At 42.5% G+C, this 19,689-nt stretch overlaps 1 protein-coding gene and 1 non-coding gene across 10 annotated transcripts in view; one reads left to right on the plus strand and one right to left on the minus strand.

The window, feature by feature from the left end:
• The window catches only part of LOC110530368 (catenin delta-2), a 144,119-nt gene that overhangs the window by 54,164 nt on the left and 70,266 nt on the right, over positions 1–19,689 (minus strand). For 7 of the 9 annotated variants that reach the window (XM_021613359.2, XM_021613357.2, XM_021613361.2 and 4 more), the window contains 5 exons: positions 13,173–13,207; positions 12,034–12,150; positions 8,411–8,556; positions 6,859–7,411; positions 6,496–6,639 (listed from right to left, as the gene is read on the minus strand). In XM_021613359.2, the coding sequence (XP_021469034.1) occupies positions 6,496–6,639; positions 6,859–7,411; positions 8,411–8,556; positions 12,034–12,150; positions 13,173–13,207 (995 nt within the window). The remainder of the gene's footprint in view (positions 1–6,495; positions 6,640–6,858; positions 7,412–8,410; positions 8,557–12,033; positions 12,151–13,172; positions 13,208–19,689) is intronic. The other 2 variants (XM_036985995.1, XM_021613364.2) reach the window with 2 other exon arrangements.
• trnaa-ugc lies at positions 12,621–12,691 on the plus strand. The gene has a single exon. It is a non-coding gene; the product is annotated as a tRNA-Ala (tRNA).

A 19,689-nucleotide genomic window follows, 5' to 3' on the forward strand; every position in this document is an offset into this window, starting at 1 on the left:
AAAAATTGCCTGTTTTAGGTCAGTTAGAATCACCACTATCTGAAGAATGTGAAATGTCAGAATAATAGTAGAGACAATGATTTATTTCAGATTGTATTTCTTTCATCACATTCCCAGTGGGTCAGAAGATTACCAACACTCAATTGGTATTTCATAGCATTGCCTTTAAATTGTTTAACTTGGGTCAAATGTTTCAGGTAGCCTCCCAAAAGCTTCCCACAATAAGTTGGCTGAATTTTGGCCCATTCCTCCTGACAGAGCTGGTGTAAATGAGTCAGGTTAGTAGGCCTCCTTGCTCACATACGCTTTTTCAGTTCTGCCCACAAATATTCTATAGGATTGAGGTCAGGGCTTTGTGATGGCCACTCCAACACCTTGACTTTGTTGTCCTTAAGCCATTTTGACACAACTTTGGAAATATGCTTGGGGTCATTGTCCATTTGGAAGACTCATTTGCGACCACGTTTTAACTTTCTGACTGATGTCTTGAGATGTTGCTTCAATATATCCACATAATTTCCATTCTCATTATGCCATCTATTTTGTGAAGTACACCAGTCCCTCCTGCAGCAAAGCACCCCCACAACATGATGCTGCCACCCCCATGCTTCACAGTTGGGATGGTGTTCTTCGGATTGCAAGCCTCCCCCTTTTTCCTCCAAACATAACGATGGTCATTATGGCCAAACAGTTCTATTTTTTATCATCAGACCAGAGGACATTTCTCCAAAAAGTACGATCTTTGTCCCCATGTGCAGTTGCAAACCGTAGTCTGGTTTTTCTATGGCGGATTTGGAGCAGTGGCTTCTTCCTTGCTGAGCGGCCTTTCAGGTTATGTCGATATAGGACTCAATTTACTGTGGATATAGATATTTTTATACCCGTTTCCTCCAGCATCTTCACAAGGTCCTTTGCTGTTGTTCTGGGATTGATTTGCACTCTTCACACCAAAGTACGTTCATCTCTAGGAAACAGAACTAGTCTCCTTCCTAAGCGGTATGACGGCTGCGTGGTCCCATGGTGTTTATACTTGGGTGCTATTGTTTGTACAGATGAACGTGGTACCTTCAGGCATTTGGAAATTGCTCCCAAGGATGAACCAAACTTGTGGAGGTCTACAATTTATTTTCTGAGGTCTTGGCTGATTTCTTTTGATTTCCCCATGATGTCAAGCAAAGATTGGCTTTGAAATACAGTCACAGGTGCACCTCCAATTGACTCAAATGATGTCAATTAGCTTATCAGAAGCTTCTAAAGCCATGACATCATAATCTGGAATTTTCTAAGATGTTTAAAGGCAGAGTCAACTTAGTGTATGTAAACTTCTGACCCACTGGAATTGTGATACAGTGAATTATAGGTCAAATAATCTGTCTGTAAACAATTGTTGGAAAAATTGTGTCATGCACAAAGTCCTAACAGACTTGCCAAAACTATAGTTTGTTAACAAGAAATGTGTGGAGTGGTTGAAAAATGAGTTTTAATGACTCCAACCTAAGTGTATTTAAATGTAAATAACTAAGTGTAAATACATTTCACGTTAGCAAGGAGAATGGAAGGCATTGGGAGCTTACTCGCTCGCCTCAGGCTTCTCAGAAGGATCCCCGATCTGCGTCCCCTTTTCTGCCATCTTTTCTTCACACGAAAGGCGTGGATCTGGGCCTGTTCCAGTGAAAGCAGGATATCCTTCTCGTCGGACTCGTTAAAGGAAAAAGTTTCTTCCAGTCCACGGTGAGTAATCGCTTTTCTGATGTCCAGAAGTTATTTTCGGTCATAAGAGACGGTAGCAGCAACAGATATCTGTATTCATCTACAATCTCTATGTTCTGACCTCTGATAGATGTTGCAGAGGTAGGTGCTGTATGCTTCCTGAAGTCTATGCACATCTCTTTGGTCTTATTGGTATTGAGGACCAAGTGTGATTCGTCACGCCACTCTACAAAGTAATTTAGGACCGGGCCATGGTGTTCCTCGTCATCATGCAACAGGCTGATCAAGGCAGTGTCATCAGCGAACTTCACTTTCCCATCATCTGTCAGGATGGGAACTAGTACAACTATTAGTGTACAAGATGTACAGACCTGTTTGTCGGGACATGGACTACAAGGTGACGAAAGCGTTCCACAGGGATGCGGGCACATATTGAATTCAATGCTTCCCACAGTTGTGTCAAGTTGGCTGGATGTCCTTTGGGTGGTGGACTATTCTTGATACACACGGAAAACTGTTAAGCATGAAAAAACAAACAGTTTTGCAGTTCTTGACACACTCAAATAGGTGCACCTGGCCCATTATACCATAAACCATACCCCGTTCAAAGGCACTTACATCTTTTATCTTGCCCATTCCTCCTCAAAATCACACACATGCACAATCCATGTCTCAATTGTCTCAAAGCTTAAAAGCTCAGTGACTTTCAACGCGGCACCATCATAGGATGTCACCTTTTCAACAAGTCAATGCGTCAAATGTCTGCCCTGCTAGAGCTGCACCGGTCAACTGTAAGTGCTGTTATTGTGGAGTGGAAACATCTCGGAACAACAACGGCTCAGCCACAAAGTGGTATGCAACACAAAATTGTCTGTCCTCGATTGCAGCACTGAGTACTGAGTTCCAAACTGCCTCTGGAAGAAAAGTCAGCACAAGAACTGTTCGTCGGGAGCTTCATGATATGGGTTTCCATGGCCGAGCAGCACTACAGCATACAATGACATTCTAGACGATTAACTTTGGGGAAGGCCCTTTCCTGTTTCAGCATGACAATGCCCCCATGCACAAAGCAAGGTCCATACAGAAATGGTTTGTCGAGATTGGTGTGGAAGATTCCATTGGGATGAATTGGAACGCTGACTGTGAGCCAGGCCTAATCGTCCAACATCAGTGCCCGACCTCACTAATGCTTGTCACCCCAGCAATGTTCTAACATCTAGTGGAAAGCTTTCCCAGAAGAGTGGAGGCTGTTATAGCAGCAAAGGAATGAAATATTTTGGAATGACCACACACTTTTGATCATGTAGTGTATATTCCCGTCACAAAATAATTGATTAAAACACACTGTTTTGCAATGAAGGTCTACAGTAGCCTCAACGGCACTCTGTAGGGTAGCAACACGGTGTAATTGGAGGACAGCTAGTTTCCGTCCTCCTCTGGATACATTGACTTCAATACAAAACCTAGGAGGCTCGTGGTTCTCACCCCCTTCCATAGACTTACACAGTAATTATGACAACTTCCTGAGGATGTTCTCCAACCTATCAGAGCTCTTGCAGCATGAACCGACATGATGTCCACCCAATGAAAGGATCAGAGAATTAATCTAGTACTGAAAGCATAAGCTACAGATAGCAAGCACAGCAGTGCATAAAATGTGGTGAGTAGTTGACTAAAAGAGAGAGAAAGACAATAGTTGAACAGCTTTAAACAAATGAATTTCTTAAAATATGAAGGAGAAGCAAGAGAGCGAGAAAGAGAGTATTTCATTTTTTTTGTTGCTTTCACTTACTTAGCTAACAAATGCAGCTAGCTAGTTTAGCCTACTCAAACACCCGGCTCAAACAGAGAGGGATGCTATGTTAGCTGGCTGGTAAGCTTATGGTTCTAAGAATTTATTGCCACGGGGGCCTGCCGGTGTAAGTGCTAAACTGCTTGATGACTGTACATTGTACTGCATGATTGTATCAGAGCGGGTTTTACTAACGCTTTAGTTCTAGTAGCTATGTTGACTTGGCGTTAGCTAATATGTTGACAAATGTAGGCGGTGTGTAGTTAGTGATTATGATATGAAGGTTTGGCTTGGAAAGGCTTTTTCGCCTGGCCACAGACAGCTGATGTGTTGTGCACTGAAGTCCAAAAGCAAAGGAAAAAGGTGAGAGGAGAAGAGTGCGTAGATGCGAAAAGGAATTATCCAACAATCAAAGGGAGATCATGCTGTTTATATGTGGCTGTTACGAAAGTGAACTGTGTTGGAGTGTGATCAGGGGTGTATTCATTCCACCGATTCTGTTTCTTAAAACTTTCTTAAAAGGAAGCAAACGTAACTAAAACATACCTGAATTTGTCCAATAGAAACTCTCGTTTGCAACTGCTGGACTAATAATTAAACCCTAGATCAACTAGATGCAGGCAAGATTGTGGAAAGCACTATTGAATGTGTCAATGTCTGTCACCTTGATTACTCAAATTTGTCTTGACCTGTGCACCTATGTTGTAAACTTGAATTCATAGCCTAGGTTGTAGCAGGGAAAATCAGGGTATCATGTAGTAGCCTAAACCTGTCAATGTTACTTTGAGCTGGGTGAATGGAATATGAATGACAGTCATCCAATATGCTGTAATAGAAATAAAGCCATGCTCATAAAACAAATTCTCGTCCTCCCTCATCTTAAACAGCACTGACCGCCACAGCACACAGTGTATATCAGATCAATGAATGTTGGCTGACTGAAATAAATATTATCACAGAAACAACATTGTGGCACTGTCTGAAATGTGAATAGGCCTACAAAAAGGTGTCCCATTGCAATGTGTGATTTCATTATATATTTGATGTTGATGCAACATTTTTGGACAACCAAAGAGGCAAAAAAACAACATTGAACCACCAGATGTGAAATGTTGCCCTGAGGGTTGCCTAAAGGCCCACACAAACTGTATAATTTTAGCCTTCTTATGCTACGATTTGACCACCTCAGACAAAATGTCCACATTGTGGGCAAATTCTTAGGTCATAAACGATTGTTGGACGTCTTGGCTCGTTCAGTGTGACAGGGTCTAGGTCTGTGGATTAAGTACCACTATGTGCGGTCGTAGGCTTTGACAAAGTTCTGGCACTGTCAGAAATGTTGAGCCTTTATCCGTGTAGTGTGGTTGGTGTTACGAGCCGATACCAGAAGGAACAGGTCTGGAAGGAACAGGCCCAATACAAACAGGTCCGGCACCTGTGAATAGCTAGATTAATATAATAGTTTGATTTAAACGTTTACATGCTTTGCCAGAACAACGATTTCCCTAATAATCTTGTTTACATGGACATAAACCAAAATCAGACTACCTCATGGGATTTTGATAAAAGCACCAAATGGGCAAGAATGACCTTCTACCGCGTTATTTTTGGGAAGCCTCTGACATACAACCATTATATGTGAAAACAATTTCTAAGGTGCATACTTGTAGTTTTTCCGAACTCACTTCACTAGCGCATAAGCACAGAGGCTTGCGTTGCCGGTGCTGGCACATGCGCAGATCAAATACACTAAATTGGTTATATCGTAAAAATCAGCAAAACAAAATTTTGCTTTTTGGTCTTCATCTTAGTTTATGGATAGGCATTAGGGTTAGTAGTGTGGCCAAGGTTAGGGTTAGGTTTAAAATCAGATATTATGGCTTTGTGGCTGTGCCAGCTAGTGACCACTCTGCACAGCTGCCTCCATGGCAAGATTAATGACAATAAATACCAACCTGCAGTGTGACACAATAATCGTAAAAGACAGAATCCTACATACAGTGTGAGAAGGGCTAAAAGGAGGTGAAAGATTAGGTTGAGAATCAGCAGAGGAGGGATACAGTACTGGCTGTGAGGATATGATCCAACAGCCTTCATGGACAATCTGTACCATCTCAACCCATGCTCAATAAAACACCAGTAAGAATCATGGTATCCCCTCCGGTCTTTCATATAGTAGCCTGCATTCTTTACAAACAGGAAGCAATATCATAACTCCAATTCCCTAGCCTTTAGGAAACTAAAGCTTTTCAGATCGTATAGTAGGATTTGATCATATGCAGTGAAGTGAGGTGGAAATTCTGTGGAGGGGATACACATGCTCATTAAAGAAAGCATTAGGCTAAATACTGTGGAGTGAATTTGACCATGGTGGGTGCCTCAGACTCAGTTTTCAATGCTTGAGCATAAATCCTGTGAGATTAATTGAGATTAATTTCTGTCTAAATTCTAATGATCTGTGACTACAAAACAAATTGCCATCAAGATACTAATCGGATTTGCATACCTGAACTGAAAAAATGTAGATAAGCTAAACAATCTGATGGAGCGATAAAAATTCTGTTTAAAAATCATTAGTGTTATTTGCAAGAAAACCACAGTTTAAAGGCCCATCTTCTGAGTTCTACCTGAATTATAAGCTACATGTGGGGCATTGACTGTTGAAATTCCTGCTTCCTTACCTTTTTGGCTTGTTGTGTTTGCTTGATTCCCATCTAATTCTGACATTATACAATTTTTTGTTGCATTGAGTAATTTCTCCTATCAAGGATTTATCCAGTGCTGACTCAGAACCTCAAAGAGCCAATAAAAGATTAACAGCTATCTAAAAACGCTTTTTCCTCTTGAACCTCTCATTGAATGATAACCCCCTATAACCTACTGTGAAACAATAACACTTGGTTGGCTAAGAAGTGAGAAAGCCACAAAGTTATAGTATAATATAAGGGGATGCCCAGTGCTGCGGGGCAAGGGCTCCGGACCAACTGACTCACCCTGGTTCTGATTGAGATTCCTGAGAGAGGGCTTCTGGTAGACCCTGTCCTCGTAGATGGGGTCAATGTGGTGCTCAGGAGATTGGAGAGGTCGCAGCTCTGAGCCCAGGTGACTGTGTTGGCTGCTGTAGGAGCCTCTGGACCCTGAACACCACAACACAAACACAGGAAACATTGTTAATTGTTTCCAAACATGGTTAATAACGACATCTAGTATTATCAAGCCTATTAACTACAGCATTTAAAACAATTTATAGATAATATTTATTTATCAATATATAGACTGCTGAACTCATAGAAAACACAATTTTAGACATAATATATATGAAGATATTATCTCTCTGTCTGAGCATGTGAACCCACCTGCCAAGCTGCCAGGCCTCCCGAGGGTGGCGTTGGCGTAGAGCTCGTGGGAGATCTTGTACTGGTCAGAGGAGTGCTGCATGCGCTTGCTGGGGGACAGGGTGGCGTAGTTACCCACAGTGGAGCTGAACTGATGGAGAGGGGACGAACCCGAGGCATTGCCTGAAGAGGCCATGTGCAGTGGAGACGTGGAGGACAGCCCGGCAGACCCCACCACCATGTTTATGGGGGAGCTGGTGCTATAGGACTTTGCCAGCCGGCTGGGGGACTGCTTGGGCGAGGAGACCCGCTGCAGGGTGGCGTAGCTGGGCATGTCGGAGGCTGAGCCAAGGCGCTGGAGCTTGGTGGGCGAGCCCACGGCCTGTATGGAGTGGGGGGAGCTCACGCGTTGGGCGGGCAGGGTGGAGCAAGAGTAGTACATGGAAGGAGTGGGTGGGGCGTCAGGCATGTGGAAGGCGCTGCCATGGCTCTGGGCAAACAACTCTCTATCTCTGCACTGGGACTGGGAGGAGTCTACACTGGCAGCCAGCTGGGCTGCACGGCTAGATGTCACCTGGAGAAACACAGGAAGAACCTTATTATTGTTTCAACTGACATTTACTATTTTCCCAACCCCAAAAGGACATGTATCATTGTTACAGCTGTAAATATAGTGAGCTCTAAAGGTATTGGGGCAGTGACACATTTGTTGCTGTTAAGGCTCTACGCTCCAGTACTTTGGATTTGAAATGATACAATGACTATGAGGTTAAAGTACAGACTGTCAAATTTACTTTTAGGGTATTTTCATCCATATCATTTACGTAGAAATTACATCACTTTTGTACATAGTTCCCACATTTTAGGGGACCAAAAGTACTGCGTAACTTGACACTTTTAATGTCAATAAGAATATAATATGTTTCTAACACGTCTACATTAATGTGGATGCCTCCATGATTATGGATAGCCCTGAATGAATTGTGAATAATGATGAGTGAGAAAGTTACAGACGCACAAATACCATACCAGACTATGTACAAAAGGTGCTGTAATTCCTAAACGGTTCACCTGATACGGATGAAAATACCCTCAAATTAAAGCTGACAGTCTGAACTTTAACTTCATAGTAATTTTATAATTTAAAATCGAAAGTTCTGGAGTAACTGCAAAAAAATGTGTCACTGTCCCAATACTTTTGGAGCTAACTGTGTTATATTATTATTATTTTTATTTTATTTTTTATTATTGTTTCATTTACATCTCTTTTTGACCTGCACTGTTGGAGCTCGGAGCTTAAGTATTTCACTGTACCCTGCAAATACATCTGCGACCCTGTGCATGTGAGTAATAAACAAATCTAATCTTCCACCTAGATCACATGCCATCTTGAAATCCAGACTATACAGTGAAAAGGCTAAATTATCTTTGACCGTGGCAATCTAAGAGCCTCTTCCAAATGGCACTCTATTCCTTATATAGCCCATTACTTTTGACCAGGGCTCTAAAACTAGTGCACTACTGTATATAGGGAATATGGTGCCATTTGGGACACACATTAAACCTCACCCACCTGGTTGTAACTGTGAATTGCCCCTCCCACCTGGCCCCCGCGGGGTGGGGCCTCTAGTGTCTGGTTGCTGTGGTAACCGGCTGGGTAAGGGAGTGTTCCATCCTGATTGTTGAGCTTAAGTGCACTCTGGGATAGCAGGCCTTGTCCTGTTTTGGAAGGAGAGTGGAGCTGAAATATTGAGACAATCTCTTACCCTCTGTGTCTGTATCCCCCATACTCTCTTTCTCCTCTGCCTCTCTGCGTCCATCACGCTCTCCCTCTCTCTGCCTCTCTTTCAGCACCTCTCTCCCAGTCTGTCTCTCCCAGTCTCTCTGTACGTAACTACCTTTCTATCTACCAACCTCTTTCTCTGCCTCTCTATCTGCCTTTCTCTCTCTCTCCCTCCCCCGCACTACCCTCCCTCTGTCTCTCTCCCTCTTTCAGACCCAGAGAGGATAAGAGAGGGAAAGCATGTATAATGGATCAGGAGGAATTGGGAGTCACTGAGCACAAGTGGTGCAGAATGAGGCCGACAATAAAGGTAATCAGACTACAGAGTTGTTTGGGCCTCACTACTCTCGTACGGGTAATTTCAATAGCATGCAGAAAAACGAACGCTGACCTGCATTTTTGTGCTTTGCCAGAACTCCTGTAAATAACAGCACAGTTAGCATTCGATTCAAATAGTAACACTAACATCAGCATTTTATTTCCATAGGCCTACATTTTCATTACATTATCCAAGCAATATTATGCAGTGTATTGTATTATATACTGTATATTAGCCACAGTGTTGTAAATCAAAAATAGAATTACTGCACACAAAAATAAATACAATTTACTCCACACTACAGTATAATAGCACACAATCTTCAGCAACATAGCTGTGAGTACTGTGCGTGTCATTAAATAAAATGCTGTGAACCTGTTTCTGTTTGACCTGTTTCAGTGCTCTACACCGCTCTCAGGTCAGTGAGGCTTCCTGCATTGACTGCCTTCACACCTTCCTCTGTGTTTACTCTCACATCCATGTTGTTCTGGCAACACCCAACTCATTTTCACATTAGCGTGGAGTAACTGGCCCGATGACTGCCTTTGTCACACACATGCGCACGCAAACACACACACACACAAGCATCTCATCTCTCAACCCCCCCCCCCCCCCCCCCCCCCTGCCATCATTTTCATTCAGGAAAAGTGAGCTAGCTCATTATTAAAATTATGACTGTAACTAGCACTGAAAATGCTGTCGTAAGTGACTCTATATTATTTATCTTGTGACATTTATCTATGAGCGGCTATATGAAAATGACCACAGAAATGTTTTTGCAACAACTTCATACTGTTACATATGTGCATTGGAGCATTTAAGGAGTTGAGTATTTCATAAATACATAATCATGTCAATGGTATCGAGTTTTTGGTTGAGGATTTCTGGAATTTAAGTGAATACTACAGGGTCCTTCTTAGAAGAGTCCGTGTGCGTGAGCGTGCGTGTGGTAAAGTAAAGTAGTCCAGCAGTCCAGAGGAATATCCCTGGCAAGGTGGTCGCTCAGGGTGCTTTAAATATGCAGGGAGTGGCTCCTTTAATTCATCTAGTCTATAACACATTTCCATTTTTCATCAAGACGCTATTTTTAGCGTAACTGATAGAGAGGGAATGTAGAATGCAGTGCACGTGCAAACACAGTCTATGACACACACGCATGTACGCACGCACACGTACGTACGTACACACATAGAAATACAGACACACACACACACAGAGACAGCATATACTATCTGCATATGTTCTTTCTTTCTAGCCCCAAAAACCTCTCTGCTCTTTTCAGCACATTGAATATGAATGTGATTGCTTTATAGTGGCTGATTTGAAACCATATTCCTCGTACACATGTGTACTCTGCTGTGCTCAAAGGAAGCTGCTGACGCCTCGGCGAGACATCATTTCCATATCAAACCCTTGACATACGCTGAATCTCTCCTGACAGCTAATACTCTCTTAGTAGGTCATAGTAAAAAGATGAAGATCATTGCTTGGATCAAATGAAGTGAGGGCATTTGGGATCAGAAGAAAAGGGAAAACAACTGTTTTGAATGCAGAACGCAAACGTGATAAGAGACTTGAACACCTGCGGTATCTAGTTCCTGATTGAAACGTTCAAAGTCATTGACATCACTCAGTGCTAAAAGAGAAAGATCCTATCACCGAGCATTTCTGTATCTGGCTGATTTTGTATAGATCATTCTTGACATTCTTCTTGACATTTAGACTATTGATAAGCATAAAAAGTGTTGCAGTGAACTTATGCTATTTGTGTTGGCTTGAACAATATCTTCCTGCCTGTTTCATTTGGGTTGACATGATATTTGTCTATTTCTAGTGAATTCATGAATTCTAAAATACACTATATATACACAAAAGTATTTGGACACCCCTTCAAATTAGTGGATTTGGCTATTTCAGCCACACCCGTTGCTGACAGGGATATAAAATCGAGCACACAGCCATGCAAGATCCATAGACAAATATTGGCAGTAGAATGGCTTTACTGAAGAGCTCAGTGACTTTCAACATGGCACCGTCATAGGATGCCACCTTTCCAACAAGTCAGTTTGTCAAATTTCTGCCCTGCTAGAGCTGCCCCGGTCAACTGTATGTGCTGTTATTGTGAAGTGGAAACGTCTAGGAGCAACAACGGCTCAGCCGCAAAGTGGTAGGCCACACAAGCTCACAGAACGGGACATTCACTACCGAGTTCCAAACTGTCCATGGAACCAACATTAGCACAATAACTGTTGGTGGATCATCATGAAATGGGTCTCCATGGCCGAGCAGCCGCACACAGCCTAAGATCACCATGTGCAATGCCAAGCGTCAGCTGGAGTGGTGTAAAGCTCGCCGCCATTGGACTTTGGAGCAGTGGAAACATGTTCTCTGGAGTGATGAATCACACTTCACCATCTGGCAGTCCGACCAACGAATCTGGGTTTGTCGGATGACAGGAGAACGTTATCTGCCCCAATGCATAGTGCCAACTGTAAAGTTTGGTGGATGAGGAATATTAGTCTGGGGCTGTTTTTCATGGTTCCGTCTAGGCCCCTTAGTTCCAGTGTAGGGAAATCTTAACGATACAGGATACAATTACATTATAGACCATTCTGTGCTTCTAACTTCTGGGGACAGTCCTAATCGCTCAACATCAGTGCCCGACCTCACTAATATTCAGCGATATTCCAACATCTAGTGGAAAGCATTCCCAGAAGAATGGAGGCTGTTTGAACAGCAAAGGGGGGACCAACTACATATTAATGCCCATGATTTTGGAAGGGGATGTTCGACAAGCAGGTGTACACATACTTGGTATGGTAAGGATACAATGTCTTTCAGCTTGGAAATCAACATTTTTATTCACGTTTCAACTTTTGAAAAAGGTGACATTCAATGTATATCTAAAATTGTGTGAGATCTGTCGACGTGCCCTTGAGCAGGGTGTTGACCCTGGTTGCTTCTGTGGGTCCCTCTGGATGAGAGTCTGCTAGATCACTGAATGTAATGTAAATCGGCTTCACTGCAAGTAGATGGTATGTTTTAATATATATTTTTTTTTATTTGCACTGTATAAAGTAAGAAGCGTCCTTACTGTCACCTGTGGAGAATTCCTGGGAGTCAAGGATCCCAGATTCCTGGAGTGACCTAATGCAGGAGTCCACCAGCTCCAAGCCAGTCGTCAGTTCCTCCTCAATGTCCTTCTGTCCGTCTGTGGAGGCCCAGCAATGAATGGAGAAGCAGGATTATTGTCCCGTTACCTCACAAATAGTCAAATGTTTACAAGCAGCTGAGGTTTACTACAGGCACACTGACGGCAAAGTGGTAGTGACCATGTTAGATAAGCCAAAAGCTATGTAGCTTCACTGTTTACTGAAACGTGTCTCTGCCGTGCTGTACCGTCTCCTTGTCTATCTGTTTGTCCGTGCCAACAGAAACAGACATACTTGTCCTCTGTCTTCAGTTTGGCAAACAGTGCCAAGGGATAAAGCCTTACACAAGAGGGTTAAGATCAGCATTAATCTCTCTTCTATAGTGGCAGGCATGGAGGCTGAAGCTACTAGCAGTAGACACTTAGTCCTCTACCGTATAAGGATGATTACTAGCGTTTTAACTCAAGGATAATTATGTTTGTGCAACCTTCCTAAACTCATCCCAAACATTTCTAAATTCATCCATCGGTCCCGTGTGGCTCAGTTGGTAGAGCATGGCACTTGCAATGCCAGGGTTGTTGGTTCGATTCCCATGGGGAATCAAAGTGAAAATGTATGCGTCACTACCGTAAGTTTCTCTGGATAAGAGCATTTGCTAAATGACTAAAAGGTAATACAAATCAGTGGAACTTTCATAGAGTAGATGACTAAGGGGATGCAGAATCCTGAACATGACTTGCAGTCATAAATCTTTTAGCACTGCTTCAATCAAATCCTAAACTACCTGTGTTTGATACTTTAGAAGACAAGGTTGCGGTCTGTGGTTCATACTTTGCTCGAAGCTCATCAATCTAGTCTCAACTAGATGTGCATATTTCACACTGGACAGACAGCTCTGTTGCTGTTCTGTCTGACAAATTATGACAACTGTCCAGACGTAGGAGCAAGGCATGGTCCACTCCACTCCACCCCCAAGATGCACCTATCATTACAATATGTACACAATTCCACGGAGGTTTCCGCATGCTCAGTCACATAATATAGAACAAGATGCATTGGTGCAGGATTTAGTACAACGTACCTTGGTTATTCCAGCGAAACTTCTCATCTGCTGAACTGAAAGAGAGAAAGAAACAGATCATGGTCAGAATAGAAAAGCAGCAAACCTTAATTTTCCTCTGCCGTAGCATCCTAATGCCCCAGACCTGAGCACTACCTGATGACTGGAACATTTTCATCCATTTATTTACCATGAATCAAATTCTATACACATCCACATAAACTCACAGTAACTGTAATACATTTGTACCTCACAATGACAATTCCCCCACTTAGTGAGAGATTATGGTTTGGGTGAGATGCTGCTAAAGTAACACTTGGCTCTGTCTGTCTGTCTGTCTGTCTGTCTGTCTGTCTGTCTGTCTGTCTGTCTGTCTGTCTGTCTGTCTGTCTGTCTGTCTGTCTGTCTGTCTGTCTGTCTGTCTGACTAGGCTACAGTACTGTAGAGCAGAGCACAATGGGAGTGGAGATGACTAAAGGGATCCCTTCCTCCCATCCTCTGGTCAACATGGGGTCATCTGTCAGAGCAGCCCAGCCAGCCAGCACTAAGCCTGAACGGGTTCTCCCTCCAGGGGGAGGTGAGGGGGTGCACAACACACCATCCAGAGAGACAAGGGACACATGGTCTGGAGAGAACAAGCTTTCAGAGCCACCAGTGCACCCCTCTCTCCCGCCCCCCCATAGCCACCACCCCACCCTCCTCCCCCTGCCCCTTCAGAACCGCCACCCACCCCTCCCCGAAGCACTAGGAGGGTGACAAATATTAACAATGTAGCCATGAAAGCACCACCTAGCTAGAGCTTCTTAGGGATCGTCGTCCCGTCAAGGGGACAGTTGTAAATCATGCAGCACCTTGTGTTATGATCGCAGATTTTAGAGAAACAACAAATGTCGGTACATATAAGTGTCTTATATCGGCTGAAAGCTTAAATTCTTGTTAATATAACTGCACTGTCCAATTTACAGTAGCTATTACTGCAAAAAATGCCAAACTATTGTTTGAGGAGAGCTCCTAACCGCTATAGGTTTGATAAATTCACCTCTGAAGGTGAAATGTGTACTTACATTCTGAAATCTTGCCCTGATTTCTCATCCAAAAAGTCCCAGAGATAACATGAAGTGTCGTTTTGTTAGATAAAATCCTTTTTCATATCCTAAAAAGGTCCATATAGCATGCACAATCGATTTTGTATTTCCACTCGTTCAATTTGCAAAGAAAGGAATCTGTCAAAATCTAACCCTAAACGTTGTTTCAACCGGTCAAATCACGTTATAATGTATTCCTCAGAGATCCTAGAACGTAACCAGACTTCACTATATCATTAGGGGTGTAGTATATCCTATAGGACACCATATTTGGTCAAAGATCAACTCTAACTTTGTCAAATAAGCACCAATCGGGGTCAAACAAAGCTAGTTAGATAGCCAATGAGCCGGGCTTTACGGGAGTATCTGGAATCCATGTATATGTCGTAAAATGTAGCTACTAACCTAGTACGACAGCATGCCTTTTCCTTTTGGGCAAGAATTATAAGAATATTCAGAGTTATGAAGTTATGAAAACTGGTTGTTTTGCAAATGCTGAACTTATAATATGGCTAGTAATACTGGAAAAGCTAAATCAAAGTCCAAGTATACAGATTTGCCTATATTCTGAAAAATGTCATACGAACGCAAATGTCTCCTTCACGATTTGCACAAATGTACCTGGGTGACTTCACACTAAATGTCATGTAGTTCGCTCATACTTCAAGTTATCCGTCTGAAACTTTGCACATACATGGCTGCCATCTTGTGTACACCATCGGAATTACAACCAGAGTCATGGCTAGAACTGGGACCTTTCTCTTGCATTTCAAGGATTGTGGTAAGAATTTTTTTTTGTTTTTTTCTTTGTATTTTCTTCTACCAGATCTATTGTGTTGTATTCTCCAACATTCAATTCACATTTCCACAAACTTCAAAGTGTTTCCTTTCAAATGGTACTAATAATATGAATATCCTTGCTTCAGGGCCTGAGCTACAGGCAGTTAGATTTGGTATGTCATTTTAGGCGACACTTGACAAAAAAAAGGGGTCTATCCCTAAGAAGATTTATTAACACATCACAATGAAATGCAACTCACTGCTGTTCATGGAGACCTGATTCTGCCAGGTTACAGCCAGGGGTGCTTAATTCTATACAGGCTATATTTCTAATTCTACATGAGTGGATGACTATTCCAGGTGGTAAAATGGCTCCCCACTGAGAAATCAACTGCTGCCCTCTCATCAGAGCAGAGTCTGGCACAGAGTGCTGCTTCTGCCAGCCAGCCTTTATCCTTTTCATGGGGCGATATGTTGACGTAGTCACTAAGCCAGGGCCGTCACATGGACTCAGATAACCACACTGGGATCGATGGGAGATTATCTCTGATCTGGAGCACACAAACAACAATCATAATAACTATGGAGTCACTGGAAATGGAAGCTTGAGTGGAGTATCGGGATCTGCTGTCCCCCATCACATGATTAATGTGAGAGTGTCCCAGTGAAGGCCCGGCCCAATGCTAGCTGCCTCAGAGCTCAGCCGCCACTGTGATCACTAGGCTAAATGGTTATTCACTGGCCCTTTGACCAAGTAGCAGCTGCTAAATCATCCTATTGATTTCTCCTTCACAGTTCCTATTGTGAGGCTGTCTCCGTTTACAGTGGGGTGACGAATTGCCAGAGAAAACAAAACTAATAGGGGCTCAACATCGGCCCGCAAGTGCTCATTCATCACCCGTTCTTTATTGAACAATAAACACATACAGCACCGCACCGGCACAGGGCAGGGGAGGAAGAGAGGAAAGGGAAGAGGGTCAGTGTGTTGGGCTTGAGTGGCCTCTCACAGAGACACTCTGATGGTCTGAAAGGATTGATGATAATAACCAGTACCTCCTATCTCACTCCTGTGTTTGCCTCAATAGTTTCCCCCAACTTTTTAAACTATAGCATGCCTGTACGCCTACATCTCAGTCTACAAGTCTTAAGCTCTAAAACTACAAGGATATACAGTGACATGACTCGAGAGAAATAGAAGCAATTAAAAACTAAAAACTACGTTTCAAAGATGCACTACGCAGAAATCGCTCCCCCATTTCCAGGTTGCTAAAATTCTAATAGTTCGCCTAATTTCATTTTATGTGACAAAACAAGCAAGTACAGTGTAGAGAATCATTGTACCATCTAAACCGCTGTGAAATATATTTTCCATAACCAGCAATATTGTATTTTCAGCTGGTGTACAAAAACAAAAGTAAAAGATGCAAAAACAAAACTTAAGAATTAGAAGCATATATAACAGTATAGCTTTCATCCATCTCCTCGCCCCTACCTGGGCTCAAACCAGGGATCCTCTGCACACACTGACAACAGCCACCCTTGAAGCATCATTATCCATCACTCCACAAGAGCCGCAGCCCTTGCAGAATAAGGGGAACAACTACTTCAAGGTCTCAGAGCGAGTGACGTCACCGATTGAAACGCTATTAGCGCGCACCACCGCTAACTAGCTAGCCATTTCACATCGGTTAAACATAGAAATAGTGCACATAGAACAGATCTACTGCCTCTTAGACTTGCTTTCAGTGAGAATGATCTATATTACGCCCAAAAAGTTTCATATTGCAGCTTTAAGTGAGAGGTAGCCATTGGACTGAAGCCGAAAAATGAAGGAAATTCACATGAGCACCACAATGCATACGTCACCCATGCTCAACCAAGGTTTTCCAGCACACAGCTTCGACCTACAATAGTAGCTATGTTGGTCTATTGTACTTCCAACAATATGTAGGCAGGTTGCTTATGATTCAAACCTTCTTAAACAGCCTAATTCATACTCTTCAGAGGTATAATGAAAAGCCAACTGACATTTACTCCTGATGTGCTCACCTGTTTCATCCTCTACAACCACTGTGGTTATTATTTGACCCTGCTGGTCATTTATGAACGTGTGAACATCTTGAAGAACGATCTGGCCTTAATGACCATGTACTCTTATAATTTCCACTCGGCACAGCCAAAAGAGGACTGGCCACTCCTCAGAGCCTGGTTCCTCACTAGGTTTCTTCCCAGATTCCAGCCTTTCAAGGGAGTTTTTCATAGCCACCACGCTTCTACATCTGCATTGCTTGCTCTCTGGGGTTTTAGGCTTGGTTTCTGTATAAGCACTTTGTGACAACTTCTGATGTAAAAAGGGCTTTACAAATGAATGTGATTGATTGCTTGATAATGGACTTCACAGGGTACTGCTATTAAAATAATAAAGTATAGTCTCAACATCAACAGTGAAGAGGCGTCTCCAGGATGCTGGCCTTCAAGGCAGAGCTGCAAAGAAAAAGCCATATGTCAGACTGGCCAATAAAAATATAAGATTAAGATGGGCAAAAGAACAGACACTGGCCTTCCCGACTCCAGTAAGGCATGCATCCCGGAGTCGCCTTCATCACTGCTGACGTTGAGACTGGTGTTTGCGGGTATTATTTAATGAAGCTGCCAGTTGAGGTCTTGTGAGGTGTCTGTTTCTCAAACTAGATACTCTAATGTACTTGTCCACTTGCTCAGTTGTGCACCGGGCCTCCCACTCCTCTTTATATTCTGGTTAGAGACAGTTTGCGCTGTTCTGTGAAGGGAGTAGTACACAGCGTTGTGCGAGAGCTTCAGTTTCTTGGTAATTTCTCGCATGGAATAGCCTTCATTTCTCAAAACAAGAATAGACTGATGAGTTTCAGAAGAAAGTTCTTTGTATCTGGCCATTTTGAACCTGTAATCAAACCCACAAATACTGATGCTCCAGATACTAAACTAGTCTAATGAAGGCCAGTTTTACTGCTTCTTTAATCAGCTGTGCAACATAATTGCAAAAAAAGGGGATTCTAATGATCAATTAGCTTTTTAAAATGATAAACCTGGATTAGATAACACAACGTGCCACTGGAACACAGGAGTGATGGTTGTTGATAATGGGCCTCTGTACTAGAGGTCGACCGATTAATCAGAATGGCCGATTAATTAGGGCCGATTTCAAGTTTTCAAAACAATCGGAAATCTGAATTTTTGGCCGCCAATTTATTTTTATTTTTATATACCTTTATTTAACTAGGCAAGTCAGTTAAGAACACATTCTTATTTTCAATGACGGCCTAGGAACGGTGGGTTAACTGCCTAGTTAACCCAGCTCGGGGGATCCAATCTTATCCAAAGTTAACTAGTCCAACGCTATAACCACCTGCCTCTCGTTGCCCAACTGCGAATGCAGTAGAAGCCAAGGTAAGTTGCTAGCTAGCATTAAACTTATATTATAAAAAACAATCAATCCATAATAATCACTAGTTATAACACATGGTTGATGATATTACTAGTTTATCTAGCGTGTCCTGCGTTGCACACAATCGATGCAACGCTGGGGGATGATTTAACAAAAGCTCATTTGCGAAAATAGCACAATCGTTGGACGACTGTACCTAACCATAAACAGCAATGCCTTTCTTAAAATCAATACACAGAAGTATATATTTTTAAACCTGCATATTAAGCTAAAAGAAATCCAGGTTAGCAGGCAATATTAACCAGGTGAAATTGTGTCACTTCTCTTGCGTTCATTGCATGCAGAGTCAGGGTATATGAAACAGTTTGGGCAGCCTGGCTCATTGCAAACTAATTTGCCAGAATTTTACATAATTATGACATAACATTGAAGGTTGTGCAATGTAACAAGAATATTTAGACTTAGGGATGTCACCCGTTAGATAAAATACAGAGCGGTTCCGTATTTCACTGAAATAATAAACGTTTTGTTTTCGAAAAGATAGTTTCCGGATTTGACCATATTAATGACCAAAGGCTCGTATTTCTGTGTGTTATGTTATAATTAAGTCTATGATTTGATAGAGAAGTCTGACTGAGCGAAGGTAGGCAGCAGCAGGCTCGTAAACATTCATTCAAACAGCACTTTTGTGCGTTTTGCCAGCAGCTCTTCGCAAGCACAGCGCTGTTTATGACTTCAAGCCTGTCAGCCTAATGGCTGGTGTAACCGATGTGAAATGGCTAGCTAGTTAGCGGGGTGCGTGCTAATAGCGTTTCAAACGTCACTCCCTCTGAGACTTGGGGTAGTTATTCCCCCTGCTCTGCAAGGGCAGCGGATTTTGTGGAGAGATGGGTAACGCTGCTTCGAGTGTAGCTGTTGTCAATGTGTTCCTGGTTCGAGCCCAGATAGGGCGAGGAGAGGAATGGAAGCTATACTGTTACACTGGCAATACTATAGTGCCTATAAGAACATCCAATAGTCAAAGTTATATGAAATACAAATGGTATAGAGAGAAATAGTCCTATAAATACTATATTAACTATAACCTAAAACCTCTTACCTTGGAATATTGAAGTCTCATGTTAAAAGGAACCATTAACTTTCATATGTTCTCATGTTCTGAGCAAGGAACTCAAACGTTTTTACATATTGCACTTTTACTTCTCCAACACTTTGTTTTTGCATTATTTAAACCAAATTAAACATGTTC

Source organism: Oncorhynchus mykiss, chromosome 8 (genome assembly GCF_013265735.2).
Source record: "Oncorhynchus mykiss isolate Arlee chromosome 8, USDA_OmykA_1.1, whole genome shotgun sequence".
NCBI classification, from domain to species: domain Eukaryota; kingdom Metazoa; phylum Chordata; class Actinopteri; order Salmoniformes; family Salmonidae; genus Oncorhynchus; species Oncorhynchus mykiss.